This window comes from Pelophylax lessonae (assembly GCF_965119305.1).
Source record: "Pelophylax lessonae genome assembly, chromosome: 3".
Taxonomy (NCBI): Eukaryota; Metazoa; Chordata; class Amphibia; order Anura; family Ranidae; genus Pelophylax; species Pelophylax lessonae.
In genome coordinates, this window is record NC_138770.1 from 112035638 (window position 1) to 112053067 (window position 17430).

The following is a 17430-nucleotide window of genomic DNA, read 5'->3' on the forward strand; positions in this document are numbered from 1 at the left end:
GGCACCCCAGATGAAATTTGGACACTTACCATAACCCTTATCTCAAATCCCAAACCCTTTCAATGAACTTCCTGCAATAAATACACGGACACCTTTATTGGAGTAAAATTGGCCAACGTGGCCATTTATTAACCAATAACAAAATATATATAACACGTTCCTTAAAACTGGAACCAAAATATTCAAATAAAAGATCACATAAGGTTGCCGATCTTTGGAGGCCCCAAATACCAAGTACCATTTTGTGTATCTGTGTAACTCTTAACTGTCCCCAGCCGCAGCACCGGCTCGGGGACGACCTCAACACACAGCAGATACCTCCCAATTTAAAATACTGGTTAACCCATCTATTAACATGGCATTCCCCAGGTGACTCCATACCTTAGATGGGTCCCTCAGCTGCTAAGTACAGCAGGTTTTACCAGACACACCTCCAAAGACCCCCAACCGAAAATCAGCACATAAACACATGAAACAGACATCCCAATGTAGGGGCGGGCGGGCGGGAATGCTTCTTCACCCACGCTGGAACTGAAGCCCGGGAAAGACTACAGTGAGCTCACTTCCCCCCTTCTACAGCCCCTCCCTTAGCTGCCCTGACCAATCGTGGGAAAGACTACAGTGAGCTCACTTCCCCCCTTAAACAGCCCCTCCCTAGCTGTCCTGACCAATAGAAGGACAAACCCCAGACTGCCTAACATGTTAACCCTTTCATAGACAATTACACTGATGGCCAAGTCATGCTATCCCTCCGCCTATTTCTTTTGTTCTATTGCTCCGGGCTGTACTTGACAAAGGCACCCCAGATGAAATTTGGACACTTACCATAACCCTTATCTCAAATCCCAAACCCTTTCAATGAACTTCCTGCAATAAATACACGGACACCTTTATTGGAGTAAAATTGGCCAACGTGGCCATTTATTAACCAATAACAAAATATATATAACACGTTCCTTAAAACTGGAACCAAAATATTCAAATAAAAGATCACATAAGGTTGCCGATCTTTGGAGGCCCCAAATACCAAGTACCAGTTAACCCATCTATTAACATGACATTCCCCAGGTGACTCCATACCTTAGATGGGGTCCCTCAGCTGCTAAGTACAGCAGGTTTTACCAGACACACCTCCAAAGACCCCCAACCGCCACAGCACAAGGTGGGAAACCTCACACCATTGTGCCCCGCCAAAAACCTAACGCTCTCTGTATCCCCTCCTGCAGACCCAGGGCCCAAAGATCTATGCCCACCGCATTGAGGTGCACCCCATCACTGCGCAAATACCGCCATGTATCAACCTCCAACTCCCTGTGTCTGACCACGAACCCCCCGTTACGCACGAGGAACCTGGCAACCTCTTTATTGACCTTCACCTGGGCTTTGTTCAACTTTTCCACGGACCGGGCCTGACGCCAAGACGCGCGGCCCACAATGTCCGACCATACCACCACCGTGTCCGGGAACTCCATGCAGAGCCGGAGAATGTCAAACTTGACGTCCCGAATCAGGTGGCGGCAAGACCTAACACCCATATCGTAGCCGCCGGCGTGGATGACTAAAACGTCCGGGGCCCTGTCCAACCGGGATACCCTGTGTACCTCTGGAAGCACCCTGCCCCACAACATGCCTGGAACGCCGATCCACCGAACGGTAGCCTCAGACCGAGGTAAACCAAGCTGTCGCCCTTGCGGCCGAACATCCGCCCATCTGGCCCCCCAATAGACAAAAGAGTGTCCCAAAATCCACACGAGGGCCACCGCACCTGAAACGAAAACAGACCAACGATAACACTACGAAACAGCGCCAGCGAAAGGGAAAAAAAAAAAAAAAAAGGGGGCAAAACAAGCATATTAAGCAAATAACAAGCAAAAAAGAAACCCCGCAAGAACCGTGGTTACACCAAATGGGGGCGGACATAGAGCTTGAATTTGTTTGACTCCCACCTACCAATACGCCGTAAAACAGACTCATCCAAACCCCACCTAGCAGCTTCTGTAGCAGCCCCGATGCGGAACGAGTGGGAAGAATATTGCAGTGCCTGCAAGCCCGCGGCCGTAAGACAACGGCGCATCACCGAAACAAATTGAAAAGTGGACAGGGCCGACCCGTCCGCGTGCACCAGGAAAGAACCGGACCCAGCCGGTCGAACCCTAAGATATTCGAGAAACGCCGAAACCGGACAAATGGGCGAGCCCCGTATGTGGCCAAGACGCACGGATGCGCCCCTGCCGACTTGGTCCGTCTTTGAACGGCGGATAATCAAAACCACGGAAGAACCATCGCTGTGAACATCCGCCATCTGTAATCCCCCCTGTGCCGCCCTAGAGGAGCTGACGAGCTCGCTCACCCTAAGAGCCCCGTAAAAGGCCAGCGCAAAGGCGACCCGGAACAAAAGGACTTCAAAACTGGAGAAACACACCCCGCCCACCTGGGCGAACAACGTCTGCAGGAGCCCAAACGTGATCGGCCGGCGCCCATCAAGCTTTGGGGCACCCCGCCGATAACCCCTCAGCGCCTGCCGAACCAAAAAATCTTTGGTAAAATCCGCAACACCCCTCAACTTACACAGAAAAGCAATAGCCGATAGTTTACGATTGACCGCAGAAACCGACACCCCCGCCGTGAAATTCAAGCAGATAAAATAGATCAAAAGATTCCTGACCTCTGTCCCGAGCATATCCACCCCTGCCTCAAGTAACATGGCCCCCCACTCCCGCCAAACCTTGGTGTAAGCAGACCACGTGGACCCACTCAAGGAGCCGCGAATCAACCCGGAGGCGATGCCAATGCAATCTTCCAAAGCCGTCGTGGACAAGGGGTGCCGTGTCGCTCCGCTCCCGGTGCCAACTCCCGGAACCTGTCCAACTGAAAACTAGACAAAGCATCAGCCAAAGTGTTTTTCACCCCCGGGAGATGCACAGCATACAGAAAGACATTCAATTGCAGACAACGCAATACCAGATGACGCAGAAGCCGCACCACCGGCGGAGAAGACCCAGACAGAGTATTGATGACTTGGACAACCCCCAAATTATCGCAGTGGAGACGGATTTTCTTGTCACGAAACAACCCCCCCCACAACTCAATGGCCACTAGAACCGGAAACAATTCCAGGAGGACCAGATTGCGCAAAAAACCTGCCCCCCGCTAGTCTTCCGGCCATCGTTCCGCACTCCAATGCCCCCCGAAGTATGCACCATACCCGGCCGACCCGGCCGCGTCTGTGAAAAGATCAATATCACTGTTGCTGACCGGCCCGTCCATCCACAACGACCGCCCATTGAACGTGTCCAGGAAAACCTGCCACACCCTCAGGTCAGCTGCGTGCTCCCCCGTCAAACGAATAAAGTGCCTGGGGGACTGTATCCCAGCCGTCGCAGAAGAGAGCCGGCGACAAAAAACCCGGCCCATCGGCATAATGCGGCAAGCGAAATTCAGCTTGCCCAGGAGCGATTGCAATTCGCGAAGCTGTACCTTACGCTTACCGGCAACCACCCGCACCTCATCCTTGAGAGCCGACAGCTTGTCCTCCGGCAGGCGACATTCCATGGCCTGGGAATCTATAATGATCCCCAAGAATTTTATGACGGCGAGAGGGCCCTCCGTCTTATCCGCCGCCAGTGGAATACCGAAACGCTCCGCTATGTGCTGAACCGTAGCCAGCAGTACACCACAGAGCTTAGAAGAAGGTGGGCCAACGCACAGGAAGTCGTCCAAGTAATGGATGACCGAATTCACACCCGCCACATCCCGGACCACCCATTCCACAAAGGAACTGAAGGTCTCGAACAAGGCGCAGGAAATGGAACACCCCATAGGTAGACAGCGATCCACATAGAAACCCCCAGACCATCTACAACCCAAAAGATGAAAACTGCACGGATGAACTGGCAATAGCCGAAAAGCTGACTCAATATCATTCTTTGCCATCAGAGAACCCCTGCCATAGTGCCGGACCCAGAAGACCGCAGCATCGAAAGAGGTATATGAAACCGCGCATGACTCTGGGGCAATGGCATCATTGACCGACCCACCCTTCGGAAAAGAAAGGTGGTGTATCAGCCGAAACTTATTAGGCTCCTTCTTAGGGACCACCCCCAATGGGGAGACCACCAAATCAGGCAAAGGAGGGACAGAAAAGGGGCCGCTCATACGCCCCAACGCCACTTCCTTGGCGAGTTTCTCCGAAACCACCGCGGAGTGCAACTGAGCCGACCGCAAATTGTCAGCCAGGGGAGGAATCCGAGCCAGGGAGCAAGGAATGACAAAACCCCCCGAGAAACCCGCCTCCAACAAGCGAGCGGCCTGTCGATCCGGGTACCTATTTAGGAAGGGGGCCATCCTGTCCACCCTCACCGGAGTCCACCCTTTTTCCCGAAGCGTCGCCGGAACGGGACTTGCCTGCCTTAAAGCACCGGGACAAGGGGTGGGATCCGCCACAGTGGGAGCATTCGTGCTTGTAACGGCAGCTGGCGCCAAATTTACAGGTACCCTCGTTGAACTGCCAACAGCAACCCCGTCGTTTTGTGGCCGGCTGTCCTGGGGTGGTCGGACTCCCGGCCCCCCCTGGAAAAAACGAAGAGGAGGCCCGCGCCGAGGTCATAAGGTTCATCCATAGGCCGATGTCCTTATGATCCCAACGCAACGACGACCGCACCGCCTTCCGCTGACGGAACTGCTCATCATACCGCAACCAGGCCACACCCCCATACACCCTGTGGGCCTCGCCGATGGCATTAAGATAGCAGAATAAAGGTGAACAATTCTCGGGGTGCTTCTCCCCAATCACGCTAGCAAAAATGGCAAACGCTTGTAGCCAATTGCTAAACGTCCGCGGAATAAGGCGATACCGGCGCTTCTCCTCATCCTCCTTCTTGGACTCCTCAGGCTTAATCCGGTCCAGATTAAACTTCTCTAAGGGCAAAAGGGTAAAATTCTCCACATAGTCCCCTTTCAAAATCTTTTCCCGCACCTCCGGTTTGAGATGGGCGCCCAAAGAACCCTCAAAACAAACATAAACTTCGCATTTGGCGGAGTCCGCCAAACGCACAGAATCCACGCCCTTGCCAGCGTCCTTAGACGCCTCGGCCGCGGGCCGCTCACCCACTGCGCCCCCCGCCGGAGCCGCACCCAACGGAACCACAGCAGGGGGGGCAGCCTGCCCCTGATTTACCGCCACGCCAACCCCAGGCGAAGCAGCCACCCAAGCCGACACCGGCGACGCTGCGGGAGGAGCAGCCGCGTCCAAACGTTGTACCAAAACCCGCAAACCCGCCACCAGCTCCTGAAACGCTGCGACGGAAGCAGGCACGGCAGACGCCATGCCCGCTGCCTGGGGCGAGGAGAAACCGCTCACAGCGGGAGAAGGCGCCACTAGACCCGCCCCGGGGGCCCCCACCCCCCCACTCACCCCCCCATAAGACTGCACACTCTGTGAAGGAAACAAGGAAGCAAAATTGTACTCACCGGGCTGACTAGGAACGGACCCCACAGCCGCCTCACCGGAACTCCATCGCTGCCGCCGGACGTGGCGCCGCCTCTTCCTCCGCGCTGGACAGCTCGCCTTCGGACCTGGATGAAGCATGCAGGGCATCTGCGGTAGAAAGGTCTGGCACGGCCGCACCGACCGCTCCCGGACTCGGACGACCATCCCGGCTCAGACGACTGCAGTCCCCCGACCGCACGGCAGACCCCCACGATTTCCTCTTCCTGCTGGTGCTGGGGGGAGGGGATCTGCCCTGACCGAGATCCCGACCAGATGAAGAAGAGGCCCTGGGGCGGGAGGGGCCTCCGGCCGCTCTACCGGACTGACCGGAGCCCGCCGCACTGACCCTCCCACGCCGGGCTGCCCCCTCTGCCGGAGCATCCACAGGGGAGGCAGCCGCATGTTCTGGATGCCCACGACACGCAGGTGGGGGGGGGGAGAGAGTGTGGCTGTGGCCCCCACCTGCAGAGCTCCACCGATGACGGGGATTCCTCCCAGTGCCAGTGCCGGAGACAGCTGGAGAGCGCTGTTCCGACGTGCCTGGAGGGTCCTCCGAGGGGCTCCCAAAGCGGCGCTGAGCTCTAGAGGGAGGGGGGGGCTGAAGCGCTCCGGGGGACGAGTCCTCCGAGCACGTCTCCCCCCTGCATTCGCTGTGGCCGGGGCAAGCAGTCCGGAGACCTGCTGCTGCAGCCAGTCCTGTCCCATGGACTCAGCCATGGACCGCAGCTGCTCCACGAGGGACCGAGCGTCTGACATGGGGCTTGAAAGCAGTATGGAGGTGGAGGAGGCACGGGGAGATAGTCAGGCAGTGCGGGGCAATAGTGGGGGGGGGAGGGGGGGGCCACAATACCCGACGGCAGCAGACGATCCGAATGCTTCTAATGCTTCTTCACCCACGCGGGAACTGAAGCCCGGGAAAGACTACAGTGAGCTCACTTCCCCCCTTCTACAGCCCCTCCCTTAGCTGCCCTGACCAATCGTGGGAAAGACTACAGTGAGCTCACTTCCCCCCTTAAACAGCCCCTCCCTAGCTGTCCTGACCAATAGAAGGACAAACCCCAGACTGCCTAACATGTTAACCCTTTCATAGACAATTACACTGATGGCCAAGTCATGCTATCCCTCCGCCTATTTCTTTTGTTCTATTGCTCCGGGCTGTACTTTGTTGAAAGAAAGCCATAAGAAGTACCATTTGCAGTTTGCAAGAAGCTATGCGATGGACACAGCAAACATGTGGAAGAAAGTGCTCTTGTCAGATGAGACCAAAACGTACATTTTTGGCCTACAAGCCTACAAACACTATGTGATGAAAAAAAGTAATCACAATAGTGATAACTATAGGGCTTGCAGTGTCCCCTAGTGGGAGAAAATTATTTCACAATAGTGCTTAATATTAATAAATAGTGATACTATCAAATAAATAATTAATTAAATACACTAATAAATAGACAATTAATAAATAAGTGAATAACATAAATAAATCACTGGTAATTATAGTCCTTCACAGTGTGCAGTGAAAAAAACTTTCAATTGGTAAAAAATGAATAAATCATGCAGTCCAAACACAATTAATATAATAAAAAAGTGCTGGTGCTCCTTGCTTGATTCCTTAGTGCTTCCTTCACCGTGAGTAAATAAATGAAATGCCCACTCACCGAATGCTGTGGGTTTTATATGTCATATGACACTAAAACCGTCTGTGCTTATTAAGAGATCCTGCCCGGATCGAATAGATCTCCCTGGGTCTTTTCAGCCACTACGGGTATTTCTTCTACCTCGGATAGTCTCCTCCAGCTACGATCCCAGCCTTGGAATGTGCCCTTCCTGCAAAGTCCCCTCCAATCACAGCCGTGATGAGGAAATAAAAAGCGGATAGTGTGGTATTGTTTCCAATATTTTTATTCACACACCCCATGCATAGCAAAGGTAAAATCCATAAAACTTCCAGCAGGTGATAAAGGTGCTCATCCAAAGTTCAAAAAATTAAACAGCAAATGTGAGGTAACCGTGTTCAAACCAAACAAAACAGGCAAACAGATAGGACCGTCATATGTTCGGCACAAAGAGTGGAGAGCGGTAGTTCCGGTATGCGTTCCACTCGAGTGCGTATTCGATCCGGGCAGGATCTCTTAATAAGCACAGACGGTTTTAGTGTCATATGACATATAAAACCCACAGCATTCGGTGAGTGGGCATTTCATTTATTTACTCATGGTGAAGGAAGCACTAAGAAATCAAGCAAGGAGCACCAGCACTTTTTTATTATATTAATTGTGTTTGGACTGCATGATTTATTCATTTTTTACCAATTGAAAGTTTTTTTCTCTGCACACTGTGAAGGACTATAATTACCAGTGATTTATTTATGTTATTCACTTATTTATTAATTGTCTATTTATTAGTGTATTTAATTAATTATTTATTTGATAGTATCACTATTTATTAATATTAAGCACTATTGTGAAATAATTTTCTCCCACTAGGGGACACTGCAAGCGCTATAGTTATCACTATTGTGATTACTTTTTTTCATCACTAGCACCCGCACTTTACATAGCAGCTGCAACTAATTAATTAAATTAATTTATTTATTGATTTAAATCACTAACCACTTTATTTATCCACATATTATTTATACAATTAGTATACTAGATCCTGTTAATATCTCCCTGGCGCGCTAATATATACAATCTGTATATATTTTTTTTGTACTACAAACACTATGTGTGGCACGAAACTAACACTTCACATAACCCTGAACACATCATCCCCACCATAAAACATTGATGAAGAGAAGCATCCCCACAACATGATGCTGCCGCAGAGACACGGAAGCTTGTCAGAGCTGATGGGAAGATTGATGGAGCCAAAAGCAGGGCAATCTGCAAAGAAAGCCTGTTAGAGTCTGCAAAAGACTTGAGACTGGGGCGGAGGTTCATCTTCCACCAGAACAACGACCCTAAACATACAGCCAGAGCTACAATGGATTGGTTTAGATCAAAACATATTCATGTGTTAGAATGGCCCAAAGTCCAGACCCAAATCCAATTGAGATTTTGTGGCAAAACTTGAAAATTGCTGTTCACAGACCCTCTTCATCCAATCTGACAGAGCTTGAGCTATTTTGAAAAGAAGAATGGTCAAAACATTCACTCTCTAGATGTGCAAATCTGGTATAGACATACCCAAAAAGACTTGCAGCTTTAATTGCAGTGAAAGGTGGTTCTACAAAGTGGGGGCTGACTAAAAATGCACATCGCACTTTTCACATATTTATTTGTAAAAAAATTTGAAAACCATAATTTTCCTTCCAATTATGTGCCACTTTGTGTTGATCTATTATGTAAAATCCCAATAAAATACATTTACATTTTTGGTTGTAACATGACAAAATGTGGACAATTTCAAGGGGTAAGGTACTGTAGAATGTTAATAAATCTAAATTACTCCAATTAGACTTATACCCTAAAATTCATAAAGACTGGCGCAGACAGATTTTGCAAAAGTGCAGAGAGATTTGGTTGGAAGGGGGATTGGAGCAAAATGTGCTGGGAGAATTGGGGGGGGGGGGATTTTTACTGGAAAGGGGGTTGTGCTGTGAGGGAGGATTTGTGGGGTAGAAGAGGATATATTCTGGGAGGAGGGATTGGAGAGAAGAAGGGTTTGTGCGGGGGGGGGGGTCGAAGGGGATAAGGATTTGTTCTGGGAGAGGGGGCACTGAGGTAGGTGGGGATTTATGCTGAAATGGGGAAGAAAGGTGGATTGTGCTGGGAGGGAGGATTTGGGTGTGGTGGAGGAAAATTTGTAACGGAGAAGAGGAAGTAGATTTGTGCTGGTAGGGGGGATTTGGGTGGGAAGATTTGTGATACAATTAGGGAGAGGACTTGTGCAGTCGTGAGGATTTGGGACAAAGAGGATTTGTGCTGGGGGGTGGGGGATTTGACTGGGGGGATTGTTCTGGAAGGGAGGGCATGGGAAAGGAGATCTGTACGAGAAGTGGGGAGAAGATTTTTGCTGGGAGGGGGATGGGGAGCAATGTTTGTCCTGGAGGGTTTTAAAAGGAAGGAGGGTTTGTGCTGGTATGGAGGGGTGGCTCTGTGCTAATAGAGGGCAGAGGATTTGTGCTTGGAGAGGATTTGGGGGTGGAAAATCTGTACTGGGAAGAAATGATTTGTGCCAGAAGTAGAGAAAGGACTAACGATGGGAAGAAGAGGATCTGGGCTAAAAAAGGGATTGGGGGGGGGGGGGTTGTTTGCTAGGAAAATACATTTGGGGGAATTTGTTGTGCTGGGAGGGGGGATTGGTGGGGAAAAGAAGACCCTTGCATTCTGTGCATTACATACTGCTGACCCCTGCATTCTGTGCATTCCATACTGCTGACCCCTGCATTATGTGGATAACGCGCCTGTTCCCTGCATTCTGTGGATAACACTCCTGGAACCTACTCTCTGTGTGTCATCTACTCCTAAACCCAGTACTGACTACAGCCCTCTGTGCCTTAAATACTCCTGATCCTTGAACACATTGTGATACACACTCTGGACCCCTGCAGCCTGCGTTATGTGTCCTAAACCCGACACTGACTGCAGCACTCCCCAAATCCTGTGCTCTGTCTTCCACACTCCTGCACTATATACACAATACTGTACATTAAATACTTCTGACCAAAGTGTTCATTGTCTCAACAGTTGGAGGAGTAGGCCTTTTTAAAGTGGAACTTCAGTCCTCTTTTGTTTGGCTGACATTATTATGGCAGATGTGCCTAAGTGCCGTGCCTGGCCTTCGCATCCTGGGAGAGGCCTTCGAGTTAAGGTCAGCTTTTTGTTTTTTTAATACCAAAAGTTTTTATTGAAAACAAAAGAAAATAACATTCACATAACATAGGAGGGATGAGGAGAGATAGCAGCAATTGTGAAAGATGTGCATACAAGGCAAATCAGCAGAAGTACAATGCTAATGCATGCAATCGAATGCCTAAGCCTCAAGTAAAATATAACGAAAACAAAACAAATTGAACAAAAAATTAGCAGTAAGGGTTAGAAAAACAAAGTTATGATAACATAACCATAAAGGGGCTTGGTGAACCTTCCAATCCTCTATGTGTATATCAGTCTCCCAGTCATACCTACAAAAGTCAACAGCATACTACAGCCTCCTCTATCTCTCTCAGCCAGGGTTAGCTGGGTACCAGTAAGAGTCAGAGGTAAACAAAGAGCCAGGGGACCACTTCGCCTGGGGGCACTCACTAGTTCAAGACATTTAAGCCCCAAATCAGTCTGTTGACCAATACAACCATTTGGACTGAAAGGTATGTATAGTGTCAAGGATTGTGTGATGAATCCTCTCCATAAGTTTAATCGCTTCCATGCGTTGCATCACCTGGGCCCATGGAATTGAAGTTGATTTCCAATTCAAAGCAATGACCCACTGAATAGCACTAAACAGTGTATGAATCAATTTCTGGCATGGTGGCAGGGCCCCGGTATATCTGCAAAAAATTGGCATATAGGGATCGTTCCCATAAAGGGAGACCCCAAAACAGATGTGACCCTAACTGCTGCCTTATGCCATAGTACCTGGGCTACAGGGCATTCCCAGAAGGTATGGAGGTTTGTCCCTTTGACAACCCCAGAAGCAAGTATCTGGTTTTTCAGGGAACATCTTATGCAACCTCACCGGGGTAAGGTGCCACCTAGTGTGCATTATAACAACCAATTCCTTAATCAAAGTGGATTTAGCGCTTTTATGCATATTAGTTACCATTTCCTGCCATTCCTCCGGGGAGAACGTTTGCCCCAGCTCAGATTCCCACTGCACCATAGCAGCCGATTCATTCAGGACAGGAGATCCTGCTCATTAGGATAGTTGTACAGAATGGAGATTGTGCCCCTATCTCTAGAGGTCTCATTACACAAGCGCTTAAACATTGAGGGGGGTTCCCTATGGGGTAGAACATAGTGTTGTGTCTAATGTAATGTCTAATTTGTAGGTATCTGAAGAAATCCGATTTAGAGAGACCGAGTTAAGGTCAGCTTTAAGCAGACTGTAATTGCATGCAGACTGCCCTAGGTAAGGCCCACATATGATTCTGAGCCTCACTGAAATTCAATGATAAAAAGGCATGGGATAGTCAGACTAGGGAAGAGGGAGCTAGATTATGCTAAAGGTGGACTATGTCTTATTTATTGCAACTTCTGATGCAAACTATGGGATGTTCACACTGTGAAATCAGAGTAAGCAATTTCAGCACAGGAGAGGAGCCTCCACAACTGTGCAAGACTGAGGGAAGAACGAAGCTGACATTTTTGTTTTTGGGTTTAAACACACTATAACTCAGTTGCTAATGGAAAGCACTAAACTTCTCTTTGAAGATAACACCTTACACCTATAGTGTTATGGAGGGGCACCCCATAACCCCCCTGATGTTACAAGCAAGATTTGTATTTTCATTTAAAGTGATACTAAAATCTAATTTTATTTTAGTTAAAAATTACAAACATGTTATATTTATCTGCTCAGTGCAGTGGTTTTGCACAGAGCATCACAGACCCCCTCTTCTCAGGTCCCTCTTCTGTGCTCCTGGCCCCTCCCTCCTGTTGAGTGCCCCCACACCAAGCAGCTTGCTATGGGAGCACCCGAGCTGAGCCACAGCTCACTGTGTTCATTCAGACATGGATCCGCGACCCGCCTCCTTTCTTTCCTCATTGGCTGACTGACTTAAATTGACAGCAGAGGGAGCCAATGGCACCATGCTGTTGTCTCAGCCAATGAGGAGGGGGGTCCCGGGCAGCCGAGACACTCCGGTACCATTGCTTGATCTAGATGGACCTCAGGTAAGTATTAGAGGGGCTGAGGGGGACTGCTGCACACAGAAGGCTATTATCTTAAGTGGTTGTAAAGTAATTTTGTGAGATGTACAGGGGTGTAAGTACTGCCCTGGGGGACATATATCAATAGAAATTTTTTTTAACCACTTGCCGAACGGGCCATAGCCGAATGATGGCTATAGTGCGGTCGGCTTATTCTGGGAGGGCACACAATGACGTCCTCCCAGAATCGCGCTTCCCGCGCGCCCCCTAGGGGTGTGCACACGGAAGTGTCTGTGCTCGCCGGGACTGTGGTCAGATCGTACCCAGATCGTGGTAAAGGGCCGCTGTCATTGTCCCAATGACAGAGCGATCAGTTGTCAACAAACTGGCGCATGTCCGGTTTAGTTCTCTCCTCTCCTCGCACACTGTACACAACGATCAGTAACGTGTGCGAGGAGTGGAGGGAGGCTGCAGCTGCACTCATACCCTGCCTCACTCATACCTCAGTCATGCCTGTCCCTGTCTCAATCATACCTTATCCATGCGCCCACCCAAGCCACGTCAGTGCTCATGCGTGGCTCATCCATGCCACATCCGTGCTCATCCATGACATCTATGCCACATTAGTGCTCATTCTTGCCACATCCATGCCACATCAATGCTAATCCATGCTATGTCAGTGCTCATCCATGCCACATCAGTGCTCATCCATGCCACATCCATGCCATGTCAGTGCTTATCTGTGCCACATCCATGCCACATCAGTGCTCATCTATGCCACATCCATGCCACGTCAGTGCTCATCCGTGCCAAATCAGTGCTCATCTGTGCCACATCAGTGCCACTACAGAGCTTATCAGTGCCCTAAAGTGCCTCACAAAATTGTAATGGGTAGTCAGGAAATGACGGTGCTCCCTGCATGTTGGGCCTCTGTATGTGGCTAGGCTGTGTAAAAGTCTCACACATGTGATATTGTCATACTCAGGAGGAGTAGTAGAATGTATTTTGGGGTGTCATTTTTGCTATGTACATGCTATGTGTTAGAAATATCTTATAAATGGACAACTTTGTGAAAAACAAAAAATGCATTTTCATTTTCATTCCACATTTTCCAAAAACTTGTGGAAAAAAATTACATGTTCAAAAGACACATTATTCCTCATAGATTATATGTTGGTGTGTTTGCTTTACAAAATGGGGTCATTTTGTTGGAATTTCCATTGCCCTGGTGCTCCAGGGCCTTTAAAGTGTGATAGGTTGTCAGGAAATTATGTGTGTAATTTTTGCTCCCAGAACACCTGGAGGTAATACTTGGATGTTGGGCCTCTGTATCTGGCCAGGCTGTGTAAAAGTCTCACACATGTGGTATCGCCATACTCAGGAGGAGTGGCAGAATGCATTTTGGGGTGTAGTTGCAAGTATGCCTATACAATGTGTGAGAAATAACTTGGTAATGTGACAATTTTGTGAAAAAAGAAAAAAAAAATCTTCATTTTGCAAAGAATTGTGGGAAAAAATACAACTTCAAAAACTCACCATGGCTCTTACTATATACCTTGGAATGTCTACATTCCAAAAAGGGGTAATTTGGGGGGTATTTGTACTTTCCTGGCTTGTAAGGGCTCTTTCACACTGTCCGTCTGTCGGACTGACTCAGTTTTTCTCAGCGAGGGATCAATCCGCCGATCCCCTGCTGAGGAGGATGACAGCTGTTCTCCGCACTGTGTGCGGAGACACAGCTGTAAGTTCCCCATACATCTCTATGGGGGAATCGGATGGGAACGGACCGTCGGTCCGTTCTGATCCAATCCCATCCGATCCGACCTGCTGGACGGATGGAAAATAGGGTTTCCATCCGTCCAGATTTGATGGATCAGATCGGATGTCAACGGACATGTCTCTGCTGACATCCGATGCCCCATAGAGATGCATGGGGGGACCGTTCAGATCCGCCAAAAAAACTGACAGGCGGATCTGAACGGTCCGCATGTGTGAAAGAGCCCTTAGGGTCTCAAGAAATGAGATAGGCCGTCAGTACATCAGGTGTGATCAATTTTCAATGATTGGCACCATAGCTTGTAAACTCTATTTCCTTCACAAAGACCAAATAATATATAGTTATTTGGGTTATTTTTACCAAATATATGTAGCAGTATAAATTTTGGCCAAAATTTATGAAGAAAATTTGCTAAATTTGCAAAATTTTAAAACCGAAACGAAGAAAACTGCATTTTTTTACATTTTTTTTGTCATTTATAGCACAAAAAAATAAAAAACCAATTGATTAATGGGTTGATTAAAATAAAAAACTCATGATTAAATACCACGAAAAAGAAAGCTCTATATGTGTGAAAAAAAGTACGAAAATTTCATATGGGTACAGTGTTGCATGACTGAGTAATTGTCATTCAAAATGAGAGCACTGAAAGCTGAAAATTGGTCTGGTTAGGAAGGAGGTTTAAGTGCCCAGTGGGAAAGTGGTTAAAAATTATCGTTTTTTTCAGGAGCAGTGATGTTATTATGCATAAAGTACAACAATAAAATGAAAAAATCCTTTAAATATAATGCCTGGGGGGTCCCCTTAATGTGCCTGTAAAGTGGCACATCTGTAGCATGCATAAAACATGCTACAGCAAAAACGACATTTCTAAAAAAAACAAAGTCAAATCCCAATTAAAATGACTCGTAGTTACAATTCCTGGCACCCAGCTATTGAAAAAATAAAGAAAAAAGCACATGGGCCCCCCCCCCATCCATACCAGACCTGAGGGGAACCCCATGCCAAAATTAAAAAAGAAAACGGTGTGGGGTTCCCCCCCCCCAATTCCATACCAGACCCTTATCTAGGCATGCAGCCTAGCAGATCAGGAAATGGAGGGGGGCGAGGGAGGGTCTGGTATGTACTTGTTCTTTTCCTTATTTTTTTACTATTCAGCTGTAAGCGGGGAAACCTATTGTGACAGCTATAGACTCCTCGGTTGTTAAGAACGCTGCAGCCAGCATCCCGGCCCCGCTCCTTAACAACCAGCTTAAGCTGCACCCTGATTGGGCAAACCTTTGGGGCAAACACCCTGCAAATTTGAGTGTTCCGCAAACGGCCGAACAGGCAAATATTCGGCCTGAACTTATGCTCGGGCTGAACCGTTCGCCCATCCCTAGTAATATTATCATGTAACACAGTGGATTACATAATTTTTTAATAGTAAAATGATACACTCCCGAGCTGACAGGCAGGGAGGAAAGGGGAGAGAGGGGAGAGAGAACAGCGGCTGACGAAGGCACGTAAACTGACCACGGTAATCAAGGCTCAGCAGCCATGATTACCTTATTCTAGAAAAGACAGGGGGACACAGGAACTGGCAGGATGAAGCAGGTTTTCTAGTACATAGAGAGAGGTAAATGAAACAGCACAAGCACTGTGCTGTATAACATGCTTTAAAGAATCATGATCATTTTTTTTTTTAGGGTTACAACAACTTTAATAAATAGAATGCATTAAGATAAATAAACCTTCTGACTTTTACAACCACTTTAAACAAGGGCTCCTGTTATGTGGGGAAAGCCCTTGCTCTACTGCCGGTGATTTGCTGTAGGGTCTTCTGAGCCATGTTTTACTAGTTATTATGGTGCAAATACATTACAAATGACAAGGGGACAATGATTGTACACAGAATAAGGATGATTTTGGGAGGGAATTTTGGCAAAATGAACAAGAACAAGATCATTATCTTATATGCTATGATATCCATAGTTATAATTAGAATAATATAGAGGTGTTCTGTTAAAAAAAACTGATCTGACTGAACTCCTTTGGCGTCAAGAAGGATCCCTCCATGTAGCAACATTGGCAATAGTTGTGCAGAAGACTCTGTTTTGACTGGAACTGTGAAGGTTAAACTTAATGGATACAAGTCTTTCTTCAACCTATGATACTACGCCTAAATGACTGTTTTTTCTCCCAAGGTGTGTCAGGTCTGATGAGCTAAAATCAGTCAAATCCAATGATATTCATTTGACTTCTATGGCCAGAATTACACTTGATGCTGAAGGCAGGTCTTATCATGTTCCTTGTTATAAGTTGCCACTTACCTTTTGGTCCAGCAGCACAGTTGATATCAAAATGAACAAACCCTGGGTAAAAAAAACAAAGCATATGTTAGAATTCTGGGTTTTTATATTGATGCATATGATTACTGCAAATATTTTTAACACGTAGTGAAGATAGCTTGGTTTGTAAGGGGGGGGGGGTAGTAGGCGGGTGGTGCCTCCTCCATGTTCCCCTCCTCATTGGGCACCAAGTGTGGGTTACATAGGTGGCCTAACCAGGGGTGGGTCCTTCTGGGCTACATTAGACACCTTGATGGTGATTGGCAGAGATCGGCTGTCTCGGTGCATTATGGGATACTGTTTAAAAGTCAGGAGCACATGTGCTGCAGGGTCTTTGGCTGGTGAGCAGAGTCCCGGAGGGAGGGTGGCGGCTGCCTCCTCCTCTGTAGTGGTGGCACATGGTCACAGGCGGTCGGCCTGGGGACCATAGGAAAGGAACTGGTCCAGGAGAGCTGACTGGAGGGGTAGAGACACTGGAGACCCTCGAAAAACAGTATCATGAGTACAGGGGATTGTGTCTAGGGGCCTGACCTGAGGGGGGCCACCCCAGTGTAGGATAGTCAGAGGACGGTGTCAGTCTGTTAAGTGAAAGGGGATACTAGAAGTGTATCCTGAAGATAATCTACCCAAACAAGTGATTTATACAGAGACTTAACCCAAATTCATCTGGTGGCAAGGTGAATCTATAGCCGGACTGCATTATCGGTGAGAGTCCTCATCCATTGTGAATAGTTTAATTTGGAGTATCCTACTCTTCCCTTCTTCCATCCCTAATTAAATAAAACAACAAAAAAACAACTACATCCCCTAGACTGATTGAGCAAAGGAGTAAAGTGCTAAATTGTGCATGCTGCAGTTGCTAATGGTAGCCCAGGGGGATCCGAAGGTGAAGAATTCAGCAGTGTTCAAGGGGGCAGTGCTTCACATAGATAGAAGACATCCCATCTTCTTCTCCCGCTCCTCTCCTGTGTGCAAGTGAGGGAAGTGTGAATGATCACATTCAGCTGCTGAGCTTCTCCCTGCTGT

The 17430-nt window shown here is 48.1% G+C and overlaps 1 protein-coding gene across 1 annotated transcript in view; it reads right to left on the reverse strand.

The window, feature by feature from the left end:
- The window catches only part of LOC309550105 (adhesion G protein-coupled receptor F5-like), a gene marked incomplete at its 5' end in the record, with an annotated part of 389437 nt that overhangs the window by 41538 nt on the left and 330469 nt on the right, over window positions 1-17430 (reverse strand). Inside the window, one exon of the mRNA XM_082250562.1 lies at window positions 16387-16428. Coding sequence (XP_082106688.1) covers window positions 16387-16428 — 42 coding nt within the window. The remainder of the gene's footprint in view (window positions 1-16386; window positions 16429-17430) is intronic.